The sequence below is a fragment of the Astatotilapia calliptera genome, chromosome 7, assembly GCF_900246225.1.
Source record: "Astatotilapia calliptera chromosome 7, fAstCal1.2, whole genome shotgun sequence".
NCBI classification, from domain to species: domain Eukaryota; kingdom Metazoa; phylum Chordata; class Actinopteri; order Cichliformes; family Cichlidae; genus Astatotilapia; species Astatotilapia calliptera.
The window spans coordinates 12,188,750-12,209,144 of NC_039308.1; the positions used below are offsets into that span (position 1 = coordinate 12,188,750).

The 20,395-nt window shown below is 39.5% G+C and overlaps 2 protein-coding genes across 2 annotated transcripts in view; one reads left to right on the top strand and one right to left on the bottom strand.

Annotated features, from left to right (window-relative positions):
- Nucleotides 1-14,062, bottom strand: part of cwc27 (CWC27 spliceosome associated cyclophilin) — a 31,908-nt gene extending 17,846 nt beyond the window's left edge. Inside the window, exons 1-10 of the mRNA XM_026173128.1 lie at nt 13,672-14,062; nt 13,447-13,543; nt 12,923-13,035; nt 12,668-12,811; nt 12,407-12,505; nt 12,218-12,321; nt 10,220-10,289; nt 9,975-10,054; nt 9,842-9,884; nt 9,590-9,765 (exon numbers count right to left, since the gene is read on the bottom strand). Coding sequence (XP_026028913.1) covers nt 9,590-9,765; nt 9,842-9,884; nt 9,975-10,054; nt 10,220-10,289; nt 12,218-12,321; nt 12,407-12,505; nt 12,668-12,811; nt 12,923-13,035; nt 13,447-13,543; nt 13,672-13,713 — 968 coding nt within the window. The 5' untranslated portion in view covers nt 13,714-14,062. The remainder of the gene's footprint in view (nt 1-9,589; nt 9,766-9,841; nt 9,885-9,974; nt 10,055-10,219; nt 10,290-12,217; nt 12,322-12,406; nt 12,506-12,667; nt 12,812-12,922; nt 13,036-13,446; nt 13,544-13,671) is intronic.
- Nucleotides 14,063-14,188: 126 nt separating this feature from the next.
- ppwd1 (peptidylprolyl isomerase domain and WD repeat containing 1) lies at nt 14,189-20,349 on the top strand. Its single transcript, XM_026173127.1, has 11 exons — nt 14,189-14,486; nt 14,604-14,706; nt 15,547-15,650; nt 15,807-15,927; nt 16,047-16,494; nt 16,580-16,770; nt 16,953-17,142; nt 17,229-17,410; nt 17,493-17,574; nt 17,658-17,840; nt 20,145-20,349. Exons 1-11 carry the CDS (start codon nt 14,354-14,356, stop codon nt 20,286-20,288), a joined length of 1,881 nt encoding a protein of 626 aa, XP_026028912.1. The 5' UTR covers nt 14,189-14,353; the 3' UTR covers nt 20,289-20,349.
- The last annotated feature ends 46 nt before the right edge of the window (nt 20,350-20,395 follow it).

The window sequence follows — 20,395 nt, forward strand, 5'->3', positions numbered from 1 at the left end:
CGATACCACAAGATCACATGAGATTTCAAACCAAAAGAAAATCACTGAGGTTTTAAGAGGCAGAAAAGCCTACACACACCACGTGTATGCTATCATTATTGTATATTGACAAAAAAATATATATATATATAAAAAAAAATCTATATCTATCTATATCTTTCCTTGTTATTTGTGTACTTGTTGTAAATAATCATTGACAGCTCGGTGGTGCACTGCTTAGCACTGTTGCCTCACAAGAAGAAGGTCCTGAGTTCAAATCAACCATCTGGCCTGCATTGGTTCTCTCCGGATACTCTGACTTCCTCCCACAGTCCAAAGACATGCAGTTAGTGGGGTTAGGTTAAATGGTAATTCTAAATTACCCATAAGTGTCAATGTGACTGCAAATTGTTCTCTGTGTTAGCCCTGCAATAGACCGGCAAGTTTTATGTTATCCAGACTCTAATTTTTTTTAACATTTCAAAAAAATAACCCTTTAAATGAACTTAATCATGGAAAGGATTTCAGCATTAATAAATGGCTTTCTATTAGCAGCAACTACTTTTGTTGGACTAATGTAATTTGCATGGGTTAAACTAAGTTGGACTCAACTGCACTAAATAAGTTGATTCATCATAAGTTGGTCCAACTGAAGTACATTAAGTTGGAATAATAGAACTGCATAATGCTAAAATAAAGCAATTTAATCGCGTGGAAATCCTTTCTATGATTTATTTAATACTTTTTTTTTTGAGTGCACCTAGTCAACACAAATTTACCTGCCTCCAAAAAGTCACATAGGCTGCAGGCATGTTGCTTTTCACAAGTTTTTGTTATTATTATTGTTGTTGTTATTTTACTAGTGGCAGTAGCCATCTTTCACAGCTCACTGAGCTCAGGTGACCATTCTAATAGTAAAGACTTGTTGGCAAAGGCTGTGCAGTACACTATATTATATTATCCTTATACAGAAGCTCCCCATTCATTTAATAGTGAGGAGATTCTGTAGTTTTGGCAGTACTGATGATCATACATTTGGGATTTCCAAATGGCCTTTAATCTTTAATCTTGTGGGTTTTATAGGAACATCATCCCTGACACTTCTCTGGCATTAATGGGCATTAATAGGAAGGATTTTGCAAGCCTATTTTTGAGTAAAGAACACACTGGACTACGTGATCATTTTTGGCCTGCCTTGACATGTTGCCATTAGGAAAACAGGAGATGTATCCAAGGCAACAGCTGAACAATCAGCCCCATAACCATGGTGCCAATAAAGAAAAAAAGGGCAGAAAGGACAGGAAAAGCCCCACCAACACCTGTTAGGACTCCCCTCAGGGCTCAGCAAATTCCTCCCAAGACCCTCACATCATAACACAACAAACTACTCTGTTTCTACACTTGTTGCCCAGTCCGAATCACAATGTTTTGTCTAATGTATGTAAACGCATGTTTTAGTCATAGATTTTTTTTTAGGCAGCCAGCATTATCAATGTTAAGATGGACATTTATAACTCAGGTTCAGCAAAAAACAAGGAAAAAAACCCAAAAGAAAATAACACTTTAACAACACTTCATTCATTGCAAGGCAAGAATAACTGAAGAAGAGAATAAAGGATAGACAAAGCACAGGGTAGCTCCTTCTTGTCCCATTTCTGCAAGTCTACCCATCCCTTTACTCAATAAGGCAATCTATTTGCCAGCAGGAGAGACGAATTTAACAATCATTTTAAAAAACAAGGCCAATCGGAGAGGCACTCATCTGTTGTCATTTGTTGCCAGATAAACAGACCAAAACTGGCAGGACTAGATATATTATCAATCTTTCTTGTGACTCCCTACTAGCCCCTGCGGTCTGAGTGTACTTTGGGGCTGCCAGCTACTGTCACTCCTTCTGAAAATTCAAGAAATGTGAAAACCAGAGAGCTGTGGATGATTAACTTTTCATAAAGAAAGCATATGAAGTGATTGGCAGTAGACCAAGTACTCATGATTCCGAACCTTGCATTTAATACTCCAGTGTCTGGCAGGAGTCTGAGGCTGACACAGGAATTTGACAACCTTAAAAATAGTAAAGTGATGACTGTATGGTTCATCAAAAATTCAATAGTTTTTCCAAAATAGACAAGCACGCTGTGCTATCCTTTTTTGGATTTCTTTGTATTCTCATCTTGCCTTCAAATGGCTTTCACGAAATGTAAATACTGACAGAAATCAAACAGTTTTCACTTAAAATGTGGCCACAGCGTGATTAAGATGGGTCAAAAGTATGTCTAAAAGTAAAATTTAACACCTCAGAGTTGTTTAGAGTAAGTACACCACAAGGGTGGCAGCAGCAGCTTCTCTTTGCTACGTTGGATTAAATCCAGTCTAATGACTGAGCAAGTGATGTGGATGAATGTGCTAGAATAACAAGGTGGCTGGGTGAACTCCCCTCGGGGGGCACTCCATGGCTTGGTCAAAAGCCAAGGAGAACTGTGAGCTGGAGTTGAAGAATCTAACCTCAACGCAGGAATTTGCAGGACTTTGCAAAGTGATCTAGGTCAACGCAGTGGACCAAGGTTCCTTTTTAGAGTGCTTCACCTGCCTAATTTCTGAAACGATGCTTTAGCCTTCATCTAATCAGTTATGCTGGAAGTAACTCATTAATGTCATAGAGTATTAACTGTATGAATTATACTTAGTTTCACATTTTCTACTTCACTTAAATATTTTGCCTTTATGAGAGAATAAGACATAAATGTGCACAGTATCAGATGATGATGTTGATTACAGTCCAAGCCTCACTCCAAGCCTCACTTTTGCTTTTTATTCACTTTGAATTATATAAAACAAACAAACAAAAAAACCCTCAAAACTTCACACATCTTAGATATGCATTGCTGTATGGACCTGTTTCCAGCAAGCAAGTGCCCCATATGGTGCAGACATGCTACAGTGGTCCAGAGATGTGTAAACCTGGCAGTTCCAAAACATACACAACTCTGCTGCCAAGAACTGGATTATCTCAAGCAGGTTTCTGTACAAATGCAGCGCTGAATGCTTTCATGATCTCTGCAACCTTTCCCTGAGAACGCACTGGGTTATGACCAATGACAAGAGACAAGTGCAGCCAATTAATTCACAGTGACATATTGTCTGCAGCTTGGTCGGATAATTAGTGTCTGATGTCTCATTTAAGGTAAACTGTCCACAAGGCTAAGGGAATGCTTTCTTAAGGTGTTTTAAATACTGAAAAGATGTTTGAAATGTGGAAAGAGAAACAGACCCAACGTGGCAGAAGACCAACAGATGAAGAATAGAACTACAGGGGCCGGTCAATTCATTAGTTAGTCAATCAACGGAAAGCGAGTCAGCAACTCGTTTGAAAAATGATTAATCTTTATAGTCGTTTTTCAACTAAAACCTTCTCCAACATGAAGATTTGGTTTTCCTCTGTTTTATATTAACGTAAACTGACTCTCCCACAAACATTTACTCTCAGGTTTTGGAAAATTGTGGTAACATTTTATAGACTAAACAACTCAACGAATTAAGAAGACATTCACAAGATTAAAACACACACAGCTTTGATTAGAGCACGTGGCAGAGTGCCAGAGGGAACATAGATTTTTCTTTTCTCTCGAGGAGTTTGACACTATGATAACTAGAAATTATATATTATATACAAATTCACTGGTTCCATGTCCTCAGATGAGAATATCTCCTGGTTTTCTTTTAAGATGTTAAAATTTCTTTGGGCCGGGAATGTTTGAAAGGAACATTAAACATTAATTTACAGCCAATATAATATACTGATATTGGCATACTCTTATACTGGCTGTAAAACTTTATTTTTGTAATATAGTACAACACTCAAAAAAGATGCTTGGGTAGCTTCAGAAATAGTGTCATTAAACAGAATGTCATACAGAATGGCTTCAACTTCTTTGTTTAAAACACACTTAGTATTGTCTGTAGCACACGTAGGAGCGTTGCATCACAGAGGAGCAGTGTGCTGATGAATACATTTTTTACTACCCCAAAACTGCTGCTGGAATTGGGCCCCAAAATCCAGTATTCTTACACTCTAAAGAAGAAAATCTACATCATAATCAATATTGAAAAGTCACTGTAAATCAGATACTGGATCCTTTATTTTCCTACATTTATTCACACCTAAATACATTTCTATGTATCATGTGTATACACCTACACTAAAAATACACACAAGTCCCTACAAAATGTAATTTTAATTAGAATATTCTACAGATGACATGAAAATAAAAATCTGGAAGACGCACTGAATTTAAAAAAAAAAGTCATTCCATCTGTATTACTAAGTCACCAAATACACATAAGTGATAACAAGTGAAATAAATAACAGGATGTGCTGTTCTGTCATTATCTTCAGTCTGCTGTAACTAAAAAGCCATTACCAGAAACAGCAGAGGGAGCCAGGCCATGCTGGCAGAAGCAGCTCACCCTGTGTCCCACAGCCATATGGAAGCGTTTTGCTTCCCCAGTCATGCCCCGTCGGGTTTAACAAAAGTGGCGACTACCACATACACTGCTTTTGGGACTTCATTCCGTAGTGTCTTTTATAAAGCACCCCCCACCTTCCCACTCAAGACAAAGAGGCCCACTTGAAAGAGCAAAGGCACTTGATCAATAGTAACATAAAGGGAGTGTCAAACTGTAAGTGTAAAGGCTTAAAGAGAGGTACCCACAACATCGACTACACAACAAGTTGAGGCAAACTCTGAGAGAAATGAATGTGTTTTGATCAATTGTATCCTTAGTTTTAAAGTTATAGGTAAACTATTATTTGGAAACTGAATGCTGAATATGAACAAGTCCAAGCATTTTGCAATGACGGAATATTGCAGTGGAATATCATCTGGCTCCTGGAAGGCAACTTAAGACAGTTTTTACATCAAGTCAAAACTATTTTGGATTCATGCACGCTCCTAATTTCATGGTTTTCTCAGCAATAGGGGGAGCTTTGTAAAATTTACTCCGTAAGTCACTACAAACCTGTATATCTCTCTCACACATACTCACACACATAGCAACTACAAAGGAATTAAATGAAAGACCAAATAGCAGAAGTCATGCAGCAGTGAAGGCCATCAGACAGAATAGAGATTAGTGACTGCTGTTAACATCCTGCCTCCTTTTTCCCAGGTGACTAGATAGCAGTTGGTGTTCTTCCTTGCGGACAAAGTAGCTGAAAGCCCAAAGCAAAGCAACGGTGGGAGAGCAAGCTCACCCTGCAACAATGCCCCCTTTGTCCTGTACTAACACTGTACCTACCAGCCTGCTCTTTGATTCCCTGCCAAGACAAACCACTGTGTTGGGTTACAGTTCTTGTAGCAAAACAATCTGCGCTTGTGTTTAATATACTGCAGTCTGCCTGCATTGGGCTGGCTGTCAGTCAGGGCACGCACGCACGCACGCACGCACGCACGCACGCACACGCACACACACACACACATCTGACTGGGGGCCCACTCTTTATCCTATTAGCACTAATGAGAGAGGGGTATGTTGATTATGTGTGCTGAGAGCTACCTGTGAAGAGGATATTGTGGAGAGATAACTGTTAAATCACTCTCTCCATTCTCCACAGGTCATTTTCATCCAAATATTATCACACACACCATCACTCTCACCTCCATTGCGCTCATACGGCTGGCTTGGACAGACGTGCTGTTTACTGCTAAGTAAGCAATTCGTGTTGAATGCCAATTTTCCTGCTTCAAAGAGCAGAGTCCTGATGTTGGTCCAGTGAGAAACAACGGAGACGTGCGAGCTTTGGTGTGTGTGCGTGCATGTGTTTGTGAGAATGTATCAAAGTAAGTGGGTGTGTATTGACAGAGCTGGAGGTAATGTAAAAAAAAAAAAACCGGTTAGACTCCACTTCATTGGGTGAGAACTAAATAAATCATGTTGGGGAAAAAGTAGGAGAACTGGAGATAAGGACTTCTAGTGGACAATTTTTCTTGAAGAGCCACTGCAAGTTTAGTGTACTTGTCACAAGGAGGCTTTGAAATCAGTTGTTTAATGTCTCTTTGGCTCTGAAGAGAGTTTCGTAACAAGTGAAAAACACTTATCAGTTATACAATATTGGGTATTCTAAGTTTGGGCTTGTGCTTAAAGTTTAAATGTGAAGTTAGCTGTATCATGGGAAAAGGAGGATCTAGTGGTTTGTTTGGCGCTTTTCAAATACTATTGACTAGGACTTTATGGTCTGAAATTTCTGAATTCTGACCTCAAAGTTTTCCACGGCAAATGTAAAGAATCAAAATGGCTGTGAGCAGGAACTTTCTTAAGTTCATCCACTGCTACTCATGAAATCAGGGTGCATGATATTAGTCTTGGTTTCTTAATAAGAACTTCAAACTTCCATCATAGTTCTTCAAGCAGGATGTCTAAAATGTATGGCTTCCAGGTTATATCTAACAGCATAGGAGCAGGAAGATTCTTCAGTCTCTGCTACTTTGATTTAGACCATTCTTTTTAGTCTGTCTTGTGAATCGCCCAACTTCAAATTTCCAATAAAAATTCATAGAGTATTCCCTAAATAGGAACAGTTTTTCCATAGCTTGAGTTTCTCTCGCTTCATAAAAACTGTATGAGGATGATTCTTCTTTATATCTCGTGTGTGAACTTCATTGATGCTTCTAGTTAGGGCTGCAAATGTTCTGACAGACACACAGCTGTATCCTACAGCTGTCAGCTTTGTGTTAGGACTCTGCAAACTGAAGCCACTAAAGTGGACGTTTGGAAATATTTATGGTGCCTTTTGTAAACAAATGGAATTATACAATTCCACTACCAGGATATAGCCATACTCCATGACATGTATTCACTATGTTAATGTGGAATGAAAGTTATCCAGATTAAAAATCCAAACATTTAGCATTAACCAGTCAGAGTGACCCACCCTCGAAGACAAATGCAAACAAAGAGTCACACTTTAAAGACACAGAAAGATCCTGAATTCGCTCAAACACTGAAATGAATACCTTTGCATTCACGCATCAAATCAAACTATCAAAAAACTTCACACACAGATTTATTGACATTTAATGTATAACAACTGGTTCAGGACTGATACTTATTGTTTTAAGTATTTAACTGCATTGTTTTTTGTTCCATCATATTTTTTTGGTCCACAACCACCTCTCCTTTTTGAGAGGAAAGGTGGTTGAGAGGTGATTTAACATTATGCGTAGGAAGAGACAAGCAGACATAGTGGGCCCTCTTGAGAAAGAGAGAAAGCACGTTTGCCTCTATTTGTTTGTGGTCCACACCTGCTCCCATGGACACTGTGGAAAAGCTTATAGGTGAGTATAAGAGAGCTGCGCATCATTCAAGAATACTGTTTTCTACTCCTGCTGGCCAAAACAACCCTCAGGTCACAACAGCTCCTAGTGGGCAGCCCACTGAAGCTCTTGTCTAAATATGGTCACTCCTGACACTGGAAGATCAAGAAAGAGATTACCATGAAGATAAACTACAGAGGAGACTGTGCTTGTCTTTTATATAGACTGTGGTTAAAAAAAACAAAACGACAACAACAACAACAAAAAGACTTCTGGAGCAATGTTCTTCGGACAGACAAGGTCAAAGTGGAGATTATTTTAGTCAAAAAACAAGCACAGCATATCAGCGCAAACACCTTACACCAACTATCAAGCAGGATGGGGGAGGCCTGATGATATATACTTGTTTTGCAGCTAGAGGATTTGGGCACCTAACAATCACTGAGTAAACCATAAACTCCTCTGTATACTAACATACTCTAATGTCAAACGCGAGGCCATCTGTCGACAGCTAAAGCTTTGCTGAAACTGGGTCATGCGATGGGACAGTGATCCCCATCACAGCTGCAAATCTACAACAGAATGGCTGGGAAAAAAAAAAAGAGAAAAGAATCAAGGTGTTGCAATGGCCCAGCAAAGCCCAGACCTCAATCTGTTTGAAATGCTGTGACTGGATCTTAAGAAAAACGTGCATAAACGAATGTTTGCAAACCTCAATGAACTGAAGCAATGTTGAGAAGAGTGGGCCAAAATTCCTCCACAGCGATGTGAGAGATTGATAGGGTCAAACACAAAACAATTATTTCCAGTGAATGCTGCTAAAGCTATGATCGGGTGTACTAACTATTTTGTAAGACTACACAGGGTCCTGTAAAAATGTATTGTGATAACGTATTTGTAATTTAACTCATTTCAAGCCAAAGCTTCAAATATTCTCTGGATCCAGCTCTTGAAACTGGATAAATCACTACACATGAATAAAAAGAACCAAGTTGGCCCTATTACTTTTTTTCATAACTAATTGGGCTCACTTTTATCTAAAAATCGAATAAAGATTAAGGTTCTCCATCTATTTCAGGTTAGAAATCTCTCACATTAGAATGCTTAAATACATCTGAGGAATATTTTAAATAAATCCAGTTAATATATGCCTGTTAAAGATAAATGTTTTGCTACTAATGACTTAAAAAGGGGTATCTATTATGCATTTTCTTATCTTCTGTGACATATATAGTTACAATGGTGGGTGCTCAAATTAAACATGACTAAAGTTTCAAATAGTGACGCCAAGGTATGAACCACTCCTCCCTACATGCCTCAAGTGCCTCAGTCTGGAAACCTTCTTTCCAGTATGGTGAGCAAGGCAGCATCAAAGTGGCTGTAAGGGTGGCACTAAAGGATGACAATCTAAAATAGCTCACGAACAAGTAACACCAAATCTAAATTGTTAAATATACATTAATTTGTACAACAAAGTCCTCCAGCAATCCAACCACGACTGCATCAGAGAAACTGTAGCATGACTGTTCAAGAGGATTTGCTGCTGCAGAGAGGCACTAATTAATACGAGCTAATGATTGTTTCTACTGTGTCTAGGCCACTGAGCTGTTAAAATATTATACAAATCCTTCTCATCTCTCTTGAATTTGTTCTTGTTGTCATGAAATTTTAAGATTAGGTCAAGGTGGAGCTAAAACAATGACATTTTTCTAGTAAAGATGCTAAAGGTTTACCATTTCCTGCTTCTCATAAACTGAAATTTGGTGCTTTTATTTATCACATCTGAATGAAATTTGTGGGTTTCAAATTGTTGTTTATCATTGTGTTGCACTGCTATGTCTTTAGGAATCTCAGACTAACAATTACCTAATTGAAAAAAGAAAAAAATATGCAGCTATGAACACTGAAAAGTAACATTTTGTCTCTTGGACTCACTAAATATTTTCCTTGTCAGAAAAATAAAAGTTACAATAACAATCAGCAATAGGTAAGGTTTAGCATCATCTATATATTACATAGTCCAATAGCTCCCCCACCAGGATGTCACACCACATTACAAGTTCAACAACAACCATAAGACGCTGCTGAAAAAACTATGAAATACTATTTTTTTTGTTTTTAGCAGCCATGTAATTTTAACTATACACAACAGCTTTTAGTGGTAAAATTTTTCAAAATACATAATTTCAGAGAGATCATTATGCAGTAGCTACGTTTTAAATTTTTCTAGTAGTTTAGTTTAATTTATTTGCAGCAGGGTTGCAAAAAACCAAACAAACAACCAAGGAAAAAAAACATACCTGCGGCTCATCTTTTTTTCTTGCTCCTCTTCAATGGGCTCTGCCACTTTCTCTCCACCCTTTTCCTTCTTTAGCTTTTTACTTATGAGCTCTCTGATCTTCTCTTTCTTCTCCGAGTCATATTCCTCATCTGTGTCCATGTCGTCCTCAACATCATCGTCAGCCTCGTCACCTGACTGGAGAAACACATCAAACACTTAACGCTGATACTTCGCCTCTGAGTGCAAATGGAGGAAAATCTAAAAGACTTACCAAAGCTGCATCACCAGATGCAGATGCTTTTTTCTTCTTACCCCTGTGAGCAGAGCAAACATAGGTTCAGACTTTTTAATAATTCAAATTTAAAAAGGAAATTAAAATAGTTTTATAACTATTAATGAATTACTTATCAACTGCTGGAACAGAGCTCAGTCTGGGATCATCTTTCAAAAGGTCATGGCTGCTTTTGCTTTTTCCCTTGAATGTCTATTTAAAAAAAGAAAAGAAAAATGCCCAGACAACAGTTATTTACATGTCTATGTACTTTTTGAAATTTTTTAATATTTCTAATATACACCTAGTTATGATGTGTGAGTGGCACAAGAGTAAATGTCAGAGGTGCCCACATATAATGGTTTTATGATCCAGTACCTGGCTGACTTGGTTCACCATCTCCTCATCTTCTTCAGCTTCCTCTCCAAATGATAAAAGACTGAAATTCCTACAAAACACACCAACATGGGTAATTGCAGGGAAATAACATATTGTTATAAATCTTTATCAATAACATTATTGGCACTAAAAATAAATTAAACATGTAGCAAACAGTAATGAGTTTAAAGAGGACCTATTAAACTTTTTACCTCTAGTTCAGGCTATCATTCAGGTTCTTCAAAGAGAGGCCAAATATACTGGACCTGCCAATCTTTGCATTCAGGTGTTTTAAGTCACATTGCCTCAGGTGTATGTAAGCCATGCAGTCTGCCTTCACAACATTTGTGAAAGAATGGTCGCTCTAAAAAGCTTCATGACACGGAGCATAGACCTGAATTAGGATCAGCAAGTTAGTTTGTGAAATTTCTTCCATCCAAGATATTCCATGATCAATTGTAAGTGGCATTATTCCAAAGAGGAAGGCTTTAGAAACCACAGCAACTCAATCACAGCGTGGCAGACCATATAAAGTTACTGAGATGCTGAGGCACAATGCATGTAATCATCAATGCTCTGCTGACCTAGAAACTACAGAGTTCTCAGCCTCACATCAGCACAATTATGACGTGCTACTGGCTTCGTGGCATGGGTTTCAATGGCCGATCAGCTCCTGTAGATGTAGCGTGTAAGTAGCCAGACACTTTTGTCCATATAGTGTATAAACCAGAGCCAAAGTTTCAAATAATAATAATAATAATAATGATGTTAGCACAGGTACAATAAATCCCTAGGTGCCAAGAGACCAAAAGCAGAGGTTTCATACTGACCTAAGCAATCTGTGTGAATATATTGTTTTCTAACATTTTAACACCAACATATACACAAAACACCAAAGATCAGGGATAACAGCACATACACCAATCAGGCATTATGGCCACCTGCCTAATATTGTGTCGGTCCCTGACTCGACAAGACTGCTGAAGGTGTGCTATGGTATCTGGCACCATGATGCTAGCAACAGATCCTCTAAATAGAATTTGGATGCCAAGTCAACACTTAAAACTCACTGTTGTGCTTCTTGTCCTCACACCATTTTTGAAAAATGAAACAGGCCTGATTGTAGGTGTAAGGCAGGTAAACGATGCACATCCACGTAATTCATCAGACCAGGCCACCTTCTTCCATTGCTCTGTAGTTCAGTACTACTGCTTGGTGCTTTCTGTGGTGGACAGGGGTCAGCATGGGCATGCTGACTGGTCTGTGCCTATGCATACACAACTGTACAGTGTATTGTGATTCTATCAGAAACAGCAATACATTTTTGGCAGTTTGAGCTACAGTATCTCAACTGTTGGATTGAAACACGGGCCAGCCATCACTCGCGCCTCAATAAGCCTTATAAGCCAGGCCGCCAATGACACTGACCACTGCATATTTTTCCTGCTTCTAACATCAATTGGGGGGAAAAAGTTAATTTTCTGCCTAACATATCTCACCTACTAACATGTGCCATGATGAAGAGATAATCAGTGTGACCACTGTCAGTGTTATGCCTGATCGGTGTATGAGAAGCATAAACAGCAGCTACAGTGGACACTTTCACTGTTTGTAAACACTTGATTTCACTTCAGAATAACTTTGTGGTCTATGACCTCTGTAGTCTTCTGGCAGGTGATAAGCTAAAGGAGCAACAACACTGGGGGTAACTAAAAACATTGGCATATAGAATGGGTTACCTTAAAGGTTCAACCTTTTTTACATAAATGATGAACCATAGACCAAGGTCCAGTATAAGACTCAGTATAAGACAAATGAGTAATATTTTACACTGTGAATCATGCAAAGCTACTCTAGTAAAGTGCAAGAAAATATATATCTATATATAGATATGGAAATAAGCATAATATATTCCCTTATGTACAAAAATGCAGGTGCTCCTGGGTACAGTCTTGATCTTGTTTCAATCAGAAAGACAGATGAAGGCCGAGCACTCACTTTGTGGCTTTTGACTGTGATTTCTTCGTCTCTTCTTTATCCTTTTCCTTTTTGAGTTTCTTTATTTCACGAGGTATGATGTCATCAAATGGAGAATGTAACACCTAGGACAGACAAAAAGAACAGCTTAAATTACAGAAGCTAGATAAACATATTGCTGAGCAGGTAAAATAGAATGAACTAAAATACCTCAGCAGATTTGATCTTGTGAGGATTCAGAGGTCTTTCCTCACCATCACACTCAACTTCTGCTAATCTGAGCATGTTATACACGGTGTCTCCAGTGACCTGGAGTGGGGATTGCAGAAAATAGAAATGGTCAGGCACACTCTTAGCACATCCTGCCTGGGGAAAACGCCACTCATCTTGGTATATTCATATATTCATTGAAGACAGCATTCAATCATGAATACAGATAGAGAATAAGTCATCATGTTCTTACAGATTTACCTTGCCAAATATGGTATGTTTATTGTTGAGTTCATCTGCACGTCCCAAGGTGAGAAAAAACTGACTGCCATTGTCATGTGGCCCTGCATTTGCCATGGCAACCAAACCCCTCCGATTGAAGCGCAACCTAGAGTGAAACTCATCCTGAAAGGCGAAAGAAAGTTTAGAAGACATCGTATTTTAGTGTCACCTGCTCATAGGAATTAGAAATCCACTTCAGAATTAAAAATAAAATGAGAAGAAAAGCAGCCTCACCTTGAATGGTCGGCCATAGATGGACTCTCCGCCTGCCCCTGTCCCAGTAGGATCTCCCCCCTGAACGATGAAATCAGGCACCACTCTATGGAACACTGTACCATCATAATAACCTAGAAGATCAAGACATACTGTATACTAAATAAACAATAAGGCAACAACAGTTCCCTCAAGAAATCTGAGCCAACAAGGATATTTAAATAAAGACAGTGCTCAGCTGAATATAGTTTCTGGGATTAAATAAAGTCTTATGTACACTCATAACAGCCATTTCTCTGCTTACAAGAATTATATAAGTAACGATGGCTAAGACTCAACATTTACTCACATTTAGTCCATCAATAATCTTCAAAATAAGATAAAAATATGACACTTACACGCGCATGGCCTAATGCTTAAAGAGGCTAGTTTTACCAAACCAATATATTTTAAGGGCACGCCTGGAATAATTCGGCCTAATTTAGCGCAAACTGAATTTGACGTTGTTCTCCAGTGGTTTCTGCACTTCCTTGGTGAATTCTTACCTTCCATGCACAGCTGCACGAAGTTCCTGCATGCTTTAGGAGCCTCCTTGGACCACAACTCAATGTCAATATCACCTGCTGTTGTCTTTAACAGGACCTGCGAAAAGACCACGAAATTATACATTCAGAGCTAAACAGTGTTAGGAGTGGCTAGCTAATGGTGCCTACAAATCCGCAACATTATGCACGAAAAAACTGAAGTTCAAATTGTAAACGGGCGCTTACCTTCCCATTTGTTGGTGGCTCTTGAATGTAAATGTTGCTCATCCTGCCGCTACGTTTCTGTGTTTTGTTAGCAGAATAAAAAATATATTCTCACACGATCTGAACTTTGGGTTCCTCGAAAATACAGATAGTAAAGTTTGTTACAGTAGGTAACTTTAAATGTGATACATTTCACATTTCACTCTTTACAGCCATATTGGCGATACATGAGTTGATTGTTTACTTCCGAGAACATAGGGGGTTTCGGTTTAATTATTGATTTTCTGTTCCGTTTTTTTCAAAGAACGTCACTTAATTTGTTTTTTTTTCTGTTTCCATAAAATATATAAAAAGCTTTTATTCGCACGTGAATCAAACTCCGAGAGTGCTGATGACAAAACAATCCAAAACTAGCTCGGTACTTCACCCCGAGAAACAGATTTTTGGATCGCTCCTAGTGCGCTATCACAACAGCCCCTCTGGAAACAACAAGTTCCGTGTAATTACAGCGTAATCTCATTAATCCTAATAATTATGCATTCTTGAGAAAAGGTGAGACACATAACATGTTGTTTATAATTAATAATTGTAGAATTTTAGCAACTTAGACTTGAAACAAAAACAACTGCACAAAGAAATCAGAGATTTAGGCGCTGAACGGAAGTACTGTATTTACGGAAGGACCACACGGGCGATCACGGCAATGGCGGCTACTGAAAAGAATGTGGAACTGAAGCGCAAAGTAGATGATGATCATGATGGGGATGGGGACGAAGAAGATGCCGAGTGGGTTGGACCCATGCCAAGCGAAGCCACAAAGGCAAAGAAAAGGAAAGGTGGGATTCTGGCTGTTCATTCGGCACACTGGCAGCTTTTTGCGACTGCTCTCTAATCACTGCTAATAAAGCGCCAAACGCCGTCCGTTAACTTCTGTGTGTGTTTGTTTCTCTCAGTACTCGAGTACGAGCGTGTCTATCTGGACAACCTCCCGTCGGCTGCAATGTATGAACGGAGCTATATGCACAGGGACGTCATCACACACTTAGTTTGTACAAAGTAAGTCAGCAGCTACAAGGAAACGTTCCTTTATACGTGAGGAAGCGTTTCCACTTTACAGCACTACTCGCTTACATCCAGCTTATTAAACCACCTTAATAAAAGCGATGCAATGTTAAAATGCCTAAACTATCAATTATTAGTATTGCCAGCATACTTCATATTCCAGGATTTTCTTTGTGCTGATCCAGTGTTAGCATTCATGCTTGTGCCAACGTGAAAGTCAACCTAAAATGGTGACGTGTATGATACCATCACCTGGGAAATCTAAACGAAGCACCAGAATTTAGTAATTCTTTCATTTAAGAGTGGGCAGCCGTTTTAATAATTATTATTGATGTATTTTCTATCATTCCAGTGACAAGGCATGCCAATTTCCTGCAGCCTTCTGTTTATAGAGGAACCTTGCAGGCTGTATTACATGTTATTAGTTGGTTGTGTCTGTTCATTGTTTGTTTGAAAAGCCACTGAGTGCTGTATCTGTAATAACAATGAAGTTCCATCAGCTGATATAAGCTGTGTTGTTTGCTGTTGACCTGTAAGCTTGTAAGATGACATTTTATCAGTAATGGCTAACATTTATCTGTTGGGTCTTATCACTTTTAGCCTGAAAGTGTATTATTGTATTATTATCTGTTTCCCTGGCATAAATTGAATGACAACCCCCCCAAAACAAATCAGGCAAACAAAGAAAAACTTTGATGCATCCATATTCGCAATCCTGATTTTTTATTTTCTCTTTACTTCAGATAAAGATTGTCTAACTCCATCAGTAGATGGGATGTGGATGGGAAAAGTGGGCTGAAGCTGAAATAACGCCATAACATTGTGCTGTTTCAGGTCAGACTTCATCCTCACTGCCAGCCAGGATGGCCATGTCAAATTTTGGAAGAAGAAGGAGGACGAGGGGATAGAGTTTGTCAAACACTTTCGAAGTCATCTCGGTATGAACTTAATTTGTGATAACTTCTTTTTAACATTCTTAGTGGCACTGGACTGAGAGGAAGTTATGGAGACCCAGTGCATTGTATCTTATAATATAACATGTCTTTAATGAGTGAAAAGGATGTGTATAAACACTGTTCTTGCTTTTTGCCCAGGTGTGATAGAAAGCATTGCGGTCAGTGCGGAAGGGGCCCTTTTCTGTTCCGTTGGTGATGATCAGGCCATGAAAGTATTTGACGTGGTCAATTTTGACATGATCAATATGCTGAAGTTGGGGTGAGTCTAAATGAAGATTTTCTGGCCAGACACAATAATGTTTTTACTGCTGATAGATTTGGAGTGCAAGTTCTCCTTTAATTTGATTGGTTTCTCTACTGTGATCTGTCTATATGTAGCTTTCATCCAGGCCAGTCTGAGTGGATCTATAATCCTGGAGATGCCATCTGCACAGTAGCCTGCTCAGAAAAGTCCACAGGGAAAATCTTCATCTATGATGGCAGGGGAGGCAACGACCCCCTCCATGTCTTTGACAAAATGCACTCCGCACCGCTTTCCCAAATCCGCCTGAATCCCAAGTTTCGAGTCATTGTGTCTGCTGACAAAGCGGGAATGCTGGAGTACTGGACAGGCCTTCCAAATGAATTCAAGTTCCCCAAACATGTGGATTGGGAATACAAAACGGACACTGACTTGTATGAATTTGCAAAACACAAAACCTATCCCACCAGCCTTGCCTTTTCCCCCGATGGGAAGAAGATGGCCACCATCGCTTCTGATAGGAAAGTCAGGATCTTCCGATTCCTAACAGGAAAACTAATGCGAGTGTTTGATGAATCATTAACGGTAACCTGCCATTCACCTTTCAGCCTGGATCATTGCTAGCGTTATGAATTTTGCACACCAATCACAGCTGCTATATGTGTCTTAGATGTTCACAGAGCTGCAGCAGATGAGACAGCAGCTTCCTGACATGGAGTTTGGGAGGCGGATGGCTGTGGAGAGAGAACTAGAGAAGGTGGATGGTATCCGGCTGGCAAACATCATCTTTGATGAGACTGGCCACTTTGTTCTGTATGGGACCATGCTGGGCATCAAGGTCATCAATGTGGAAACTAACAGGTATGCTCACAAATGAAGGTGGAGACTGAATCACAGTTGTGTTTCGTAATAAAATAATGTTTAAGAGATGTAAACGAGTATTTTAATTGTAGTATACAAACTAATGAAATCAAATGTGATAACGTCACATACAGAGTTATATAGACATATAACTCCCGAGCCCTGTGTTTCTTGTTTTCTAGATGTGTGCGGATCCTTGGGAAGCTGGAGAACATCCGTGTGGTTCAGCTGAGTTTGTTCCAAGGTGTTGCAAAGGCCATGCAAGTGGCACCCACTGTGGAGATGAAAGCTTCTGACAACCCTGCCTTACAGAACGTAGAGCCTGACCCAACCATCTTCTGTAGTGCTTTTAAGAAGAACCGCTTTTACTTGGTGAGACAGAAAGGCATTCATTTCAAAGTGACAGCGCTGCATTTTTTCCTATCTTACTATAAGTTTTTTGTCGTCTCTTTTTGAAGTTTTCGAAGAGAGAACCAGAGGATACCAAGAGCGCCGATTCCGACAGAGACATCTTTAACGAGAAGCCCTCAAAAGAAGAGGTGATGGCCGCCACGCAGGCCGAGGGCCCCAAGAGAGTGTCTGACAGTGCCATCATCCACACCACTATGGGAGACATCCACATCAAGCTTTTCCCTGTGGAGTAAGTCCTCAGTGTGAATGCTTTTGGCTCCTCCTTTCACTTTAGAAGACAGGAACAGAACTTTTCCTCTCTTTGGTTTTAGATGCCCCAAAACTGTGGAGAACTTCTGCGTCCACAGCAGGAATGGATACTACAATGGCCACATATTCCACAGAGTGATCAAGGTACGTTGTCCTTTTTCTTTATGAAGCTTGGCGATCAACTGTGGGATTCTGGCTCTGAGTGTTTTTCTCTTTGTCGTTGACAGGGCTTCATGATTCAGACTGGAGACCCCACAGGAACAGGCATGGGAGGAGAGAGCATCTGGGGAGGGGAGTTTGAAGACGAGTTCCACGCCACGCTGAGACACGACCGCCCATACACACTTAGCATGGCAAACGGAGGCCCGGGCACCAATGGCTCACAGTTTTTTATCACCGTGGTACCCACTGTAAGTAGCCCAACTAAAACCACTTTCAGACGTGTATTTTATCATCGTGTGAATAAGATGTCAATTTACTTTTCTGAAAAAGTACGACAGCTACATGTAAGATGGTGATATTACCGTTTCAAACTTATAATTAGAATTATGGTAAAAAGAAGATTATATAAATTACACCCTTTATTGGCTCTAAGATTTTATTTAACAGGTCATAATAAAAAGAATTTAGGTAATTGGGTAAATTAGCTCAAAACAACCGCAGACGAAGAACAAAATATGACACTGTCTCATATTCATTTAACAAATCTCAGGACTTATGGTCATAATGTGTCAGGTTTGGTGAAACCAAATGGCATGGCAGCGCAAACCGCTCACATCAGCTCCTAAACATGTAATTGGTGAGGTGATGGTTAGACCTGGGCATCTTTCAGCCATTCACTTGACTGTGAAACTTCTGTGTAAACCAAAGTTATTCTAGAGTCAAATGTGAAGCCATCTGTCTGACAGCTAAAGTGAAAGTGGGTTGTGCAACAGGCAAATGATCCCAAGCACAGTGGCAAACCTACTACAGAATGACTAAAAAGAAAAGAATCAAGGTGTTTCCATGGACCACCCAAAGTCCACACCTCAACCTGCTTGAAATGTTGAAAGGTTGTATTTACCGAAGTGCTCATAACACCTAGATAATGTTTTATTACATCTTGATATGTAAAACCTTAAAAATTCCTGTGCACTTTCCTTTCACCATAACTACAGATGAAGTCATTTTTAATTTATATTAACACACTGTTTGCAATGCAGCAGAAAATGCAGGATTCAGCAAAGTCTGGTGTCGCTCCTGGAACAGCATCAGTGTCAGCAATCTTGTAACGTTACATGTAAATGACCAAGCAGAGTGTTGGGTTTCATTCTGTTTCTGTGTAACATGGCAACAGTAAACACGAATACTGTCAGGCACTCAGAGTGTAACGGAAGCCTACACAGACCTGGTGCATCACATTTACCAAAGTTTTCAAAATCCACAACATCACTACATGAGCCAGACTCACGGTTTAATACGCAAATTATTCTAAATGGGGGGTGAAGTTTGAGATAAAACAAAACTATAGTAATTCTCTTTTTTTAATTTTGAGTTTGTTTGTTTTTTATATAGTTTTCAATTGACTTTTTATGAATTGTTAGTTTGAGTCTTTTTGTTGTTATATGGGGGATTTTTTCTCAGGATAAAGATTCTGTGTTGACTCTATGCAGAGCTTACTACACATAATGGGTAATCAGCATTTATACCCGTCTTGCTTTGCAGTTTTGGTGCCAAAACTCTAGTTAGCAAATCTCTTCCAGTCAATTTAAAAGTATGGGGAGAAAATATTTACCAGACATGAATAGGAGTAAACAATGACATTGCAGGCTGAACCAAACCACATGTAGCTACAGTTGTCAGAAGAGCAGGGCAGGTTATTGAGTAGTTACTGGTGTATGCTTGAGAAGGTTTGCACTTATAACATAGTTTCAGCATTGGTTTAATGCAGAAACAAAAAATCCACCTAAGTCTCGATAAATGTGCACCAAAGCCTCATTTTGCAGGTTGTGTTGACAGATTTGATCTGACTAAGACTTAAATTTGGTTAGTTTGGGGTTAGTTCTATCCATCCGTGCATTTTCTTAGCTGCTTAACAGTTGAAGGCTCTATATGGTATTTAAATGGGAAGGAGGGACTCTGAAATAGAAAGAAGACCTGAGAGTGCAAATGGCAGCAGCTCAGAGAGGTACTGTGGAGTGAGGTTGTGAATCTCCTTAAATGCGAGGAGCAAAATCTTGTAATCAAATCTACCAGAAGTCGGTGGAGCTGCTGAAGGACGGCTGTGGAATCCAATGGAAGGAGTTTTGGTGATGATGCAAGCAGTGGTTGAAGTTGTATGGACATTAGAGGAAGACAGAAAAGAGAGTTAGAGTAACCAAGGTGTAAACAAGGATGGCAGTACTGTTAGGTAAGACATACATATTTTTGGACTGTGGGATGAAGCCAGAGTACCCGGAGAGAGTGTGCAAACAGCATACAAGAAGGCTCCACCCAGATGCTGAATCCAAGCCCTCTCGATTTGACGGTGCTAACCTCTGCACCACCCTCGTTTAACTTAGTTGTGTTTTTCAAATGTCTTGCTTTTTGCCTTTTATTTAACTAAAATGCTTTTTATTTAGTTAAGGATAATGACCTCGGTCAGCAATGGACAACAAGTGCTTATAAGATCAACATATGTGTGATTTTTTTTTTTTTTTTTTTTAATTTCTTTATGTGCTTCTGTTTTTCTGCAGCCCTGGCTTGACAACAAGCACACTGTGTTTGGGAGGTGCACTAAAGGCATGGAGGCAGTCCAGAGGATCTCCAATGCCAAAGTCAACCCGAAGACTGACAAGCCATATGAAGACATCAGCATTATTAACATCACCATAAAGTAATTGTATGCCTTTGTCATGTAATGTACAGCGATTTATTAAAGAAGACCAAATGTTGTTATAAGAGTGTCTCCAGTTTACATGTCGAAGTATCATCGGGCAAGATGCTG

Bases quoted from the DNA above. Each gene is read 5' to 3' on its own strand.
- ppwd1 (XM_026173127.1), top strand. From the start codon at position 14,354: ATGGCGGCTACTGAAAAGAATGTGGAACTGAAGCGCAAAGTAGATGAT. The intron at 14,707-15,546 runs GTAAGTCAGCAG...GTGCTGTTTCAG, and splicing joins ACACACTTAGTTTGTACAAA to GTCAGACTTCATCCTCACTG. The intron at 17,411-17,492 runs GTAAGTCCTCAG...CTTTGGTTTTAG, and splicing joins ATCAAGCTTTTCCCTGTGGA to ATGCCCCAAAACTGTGGAGA.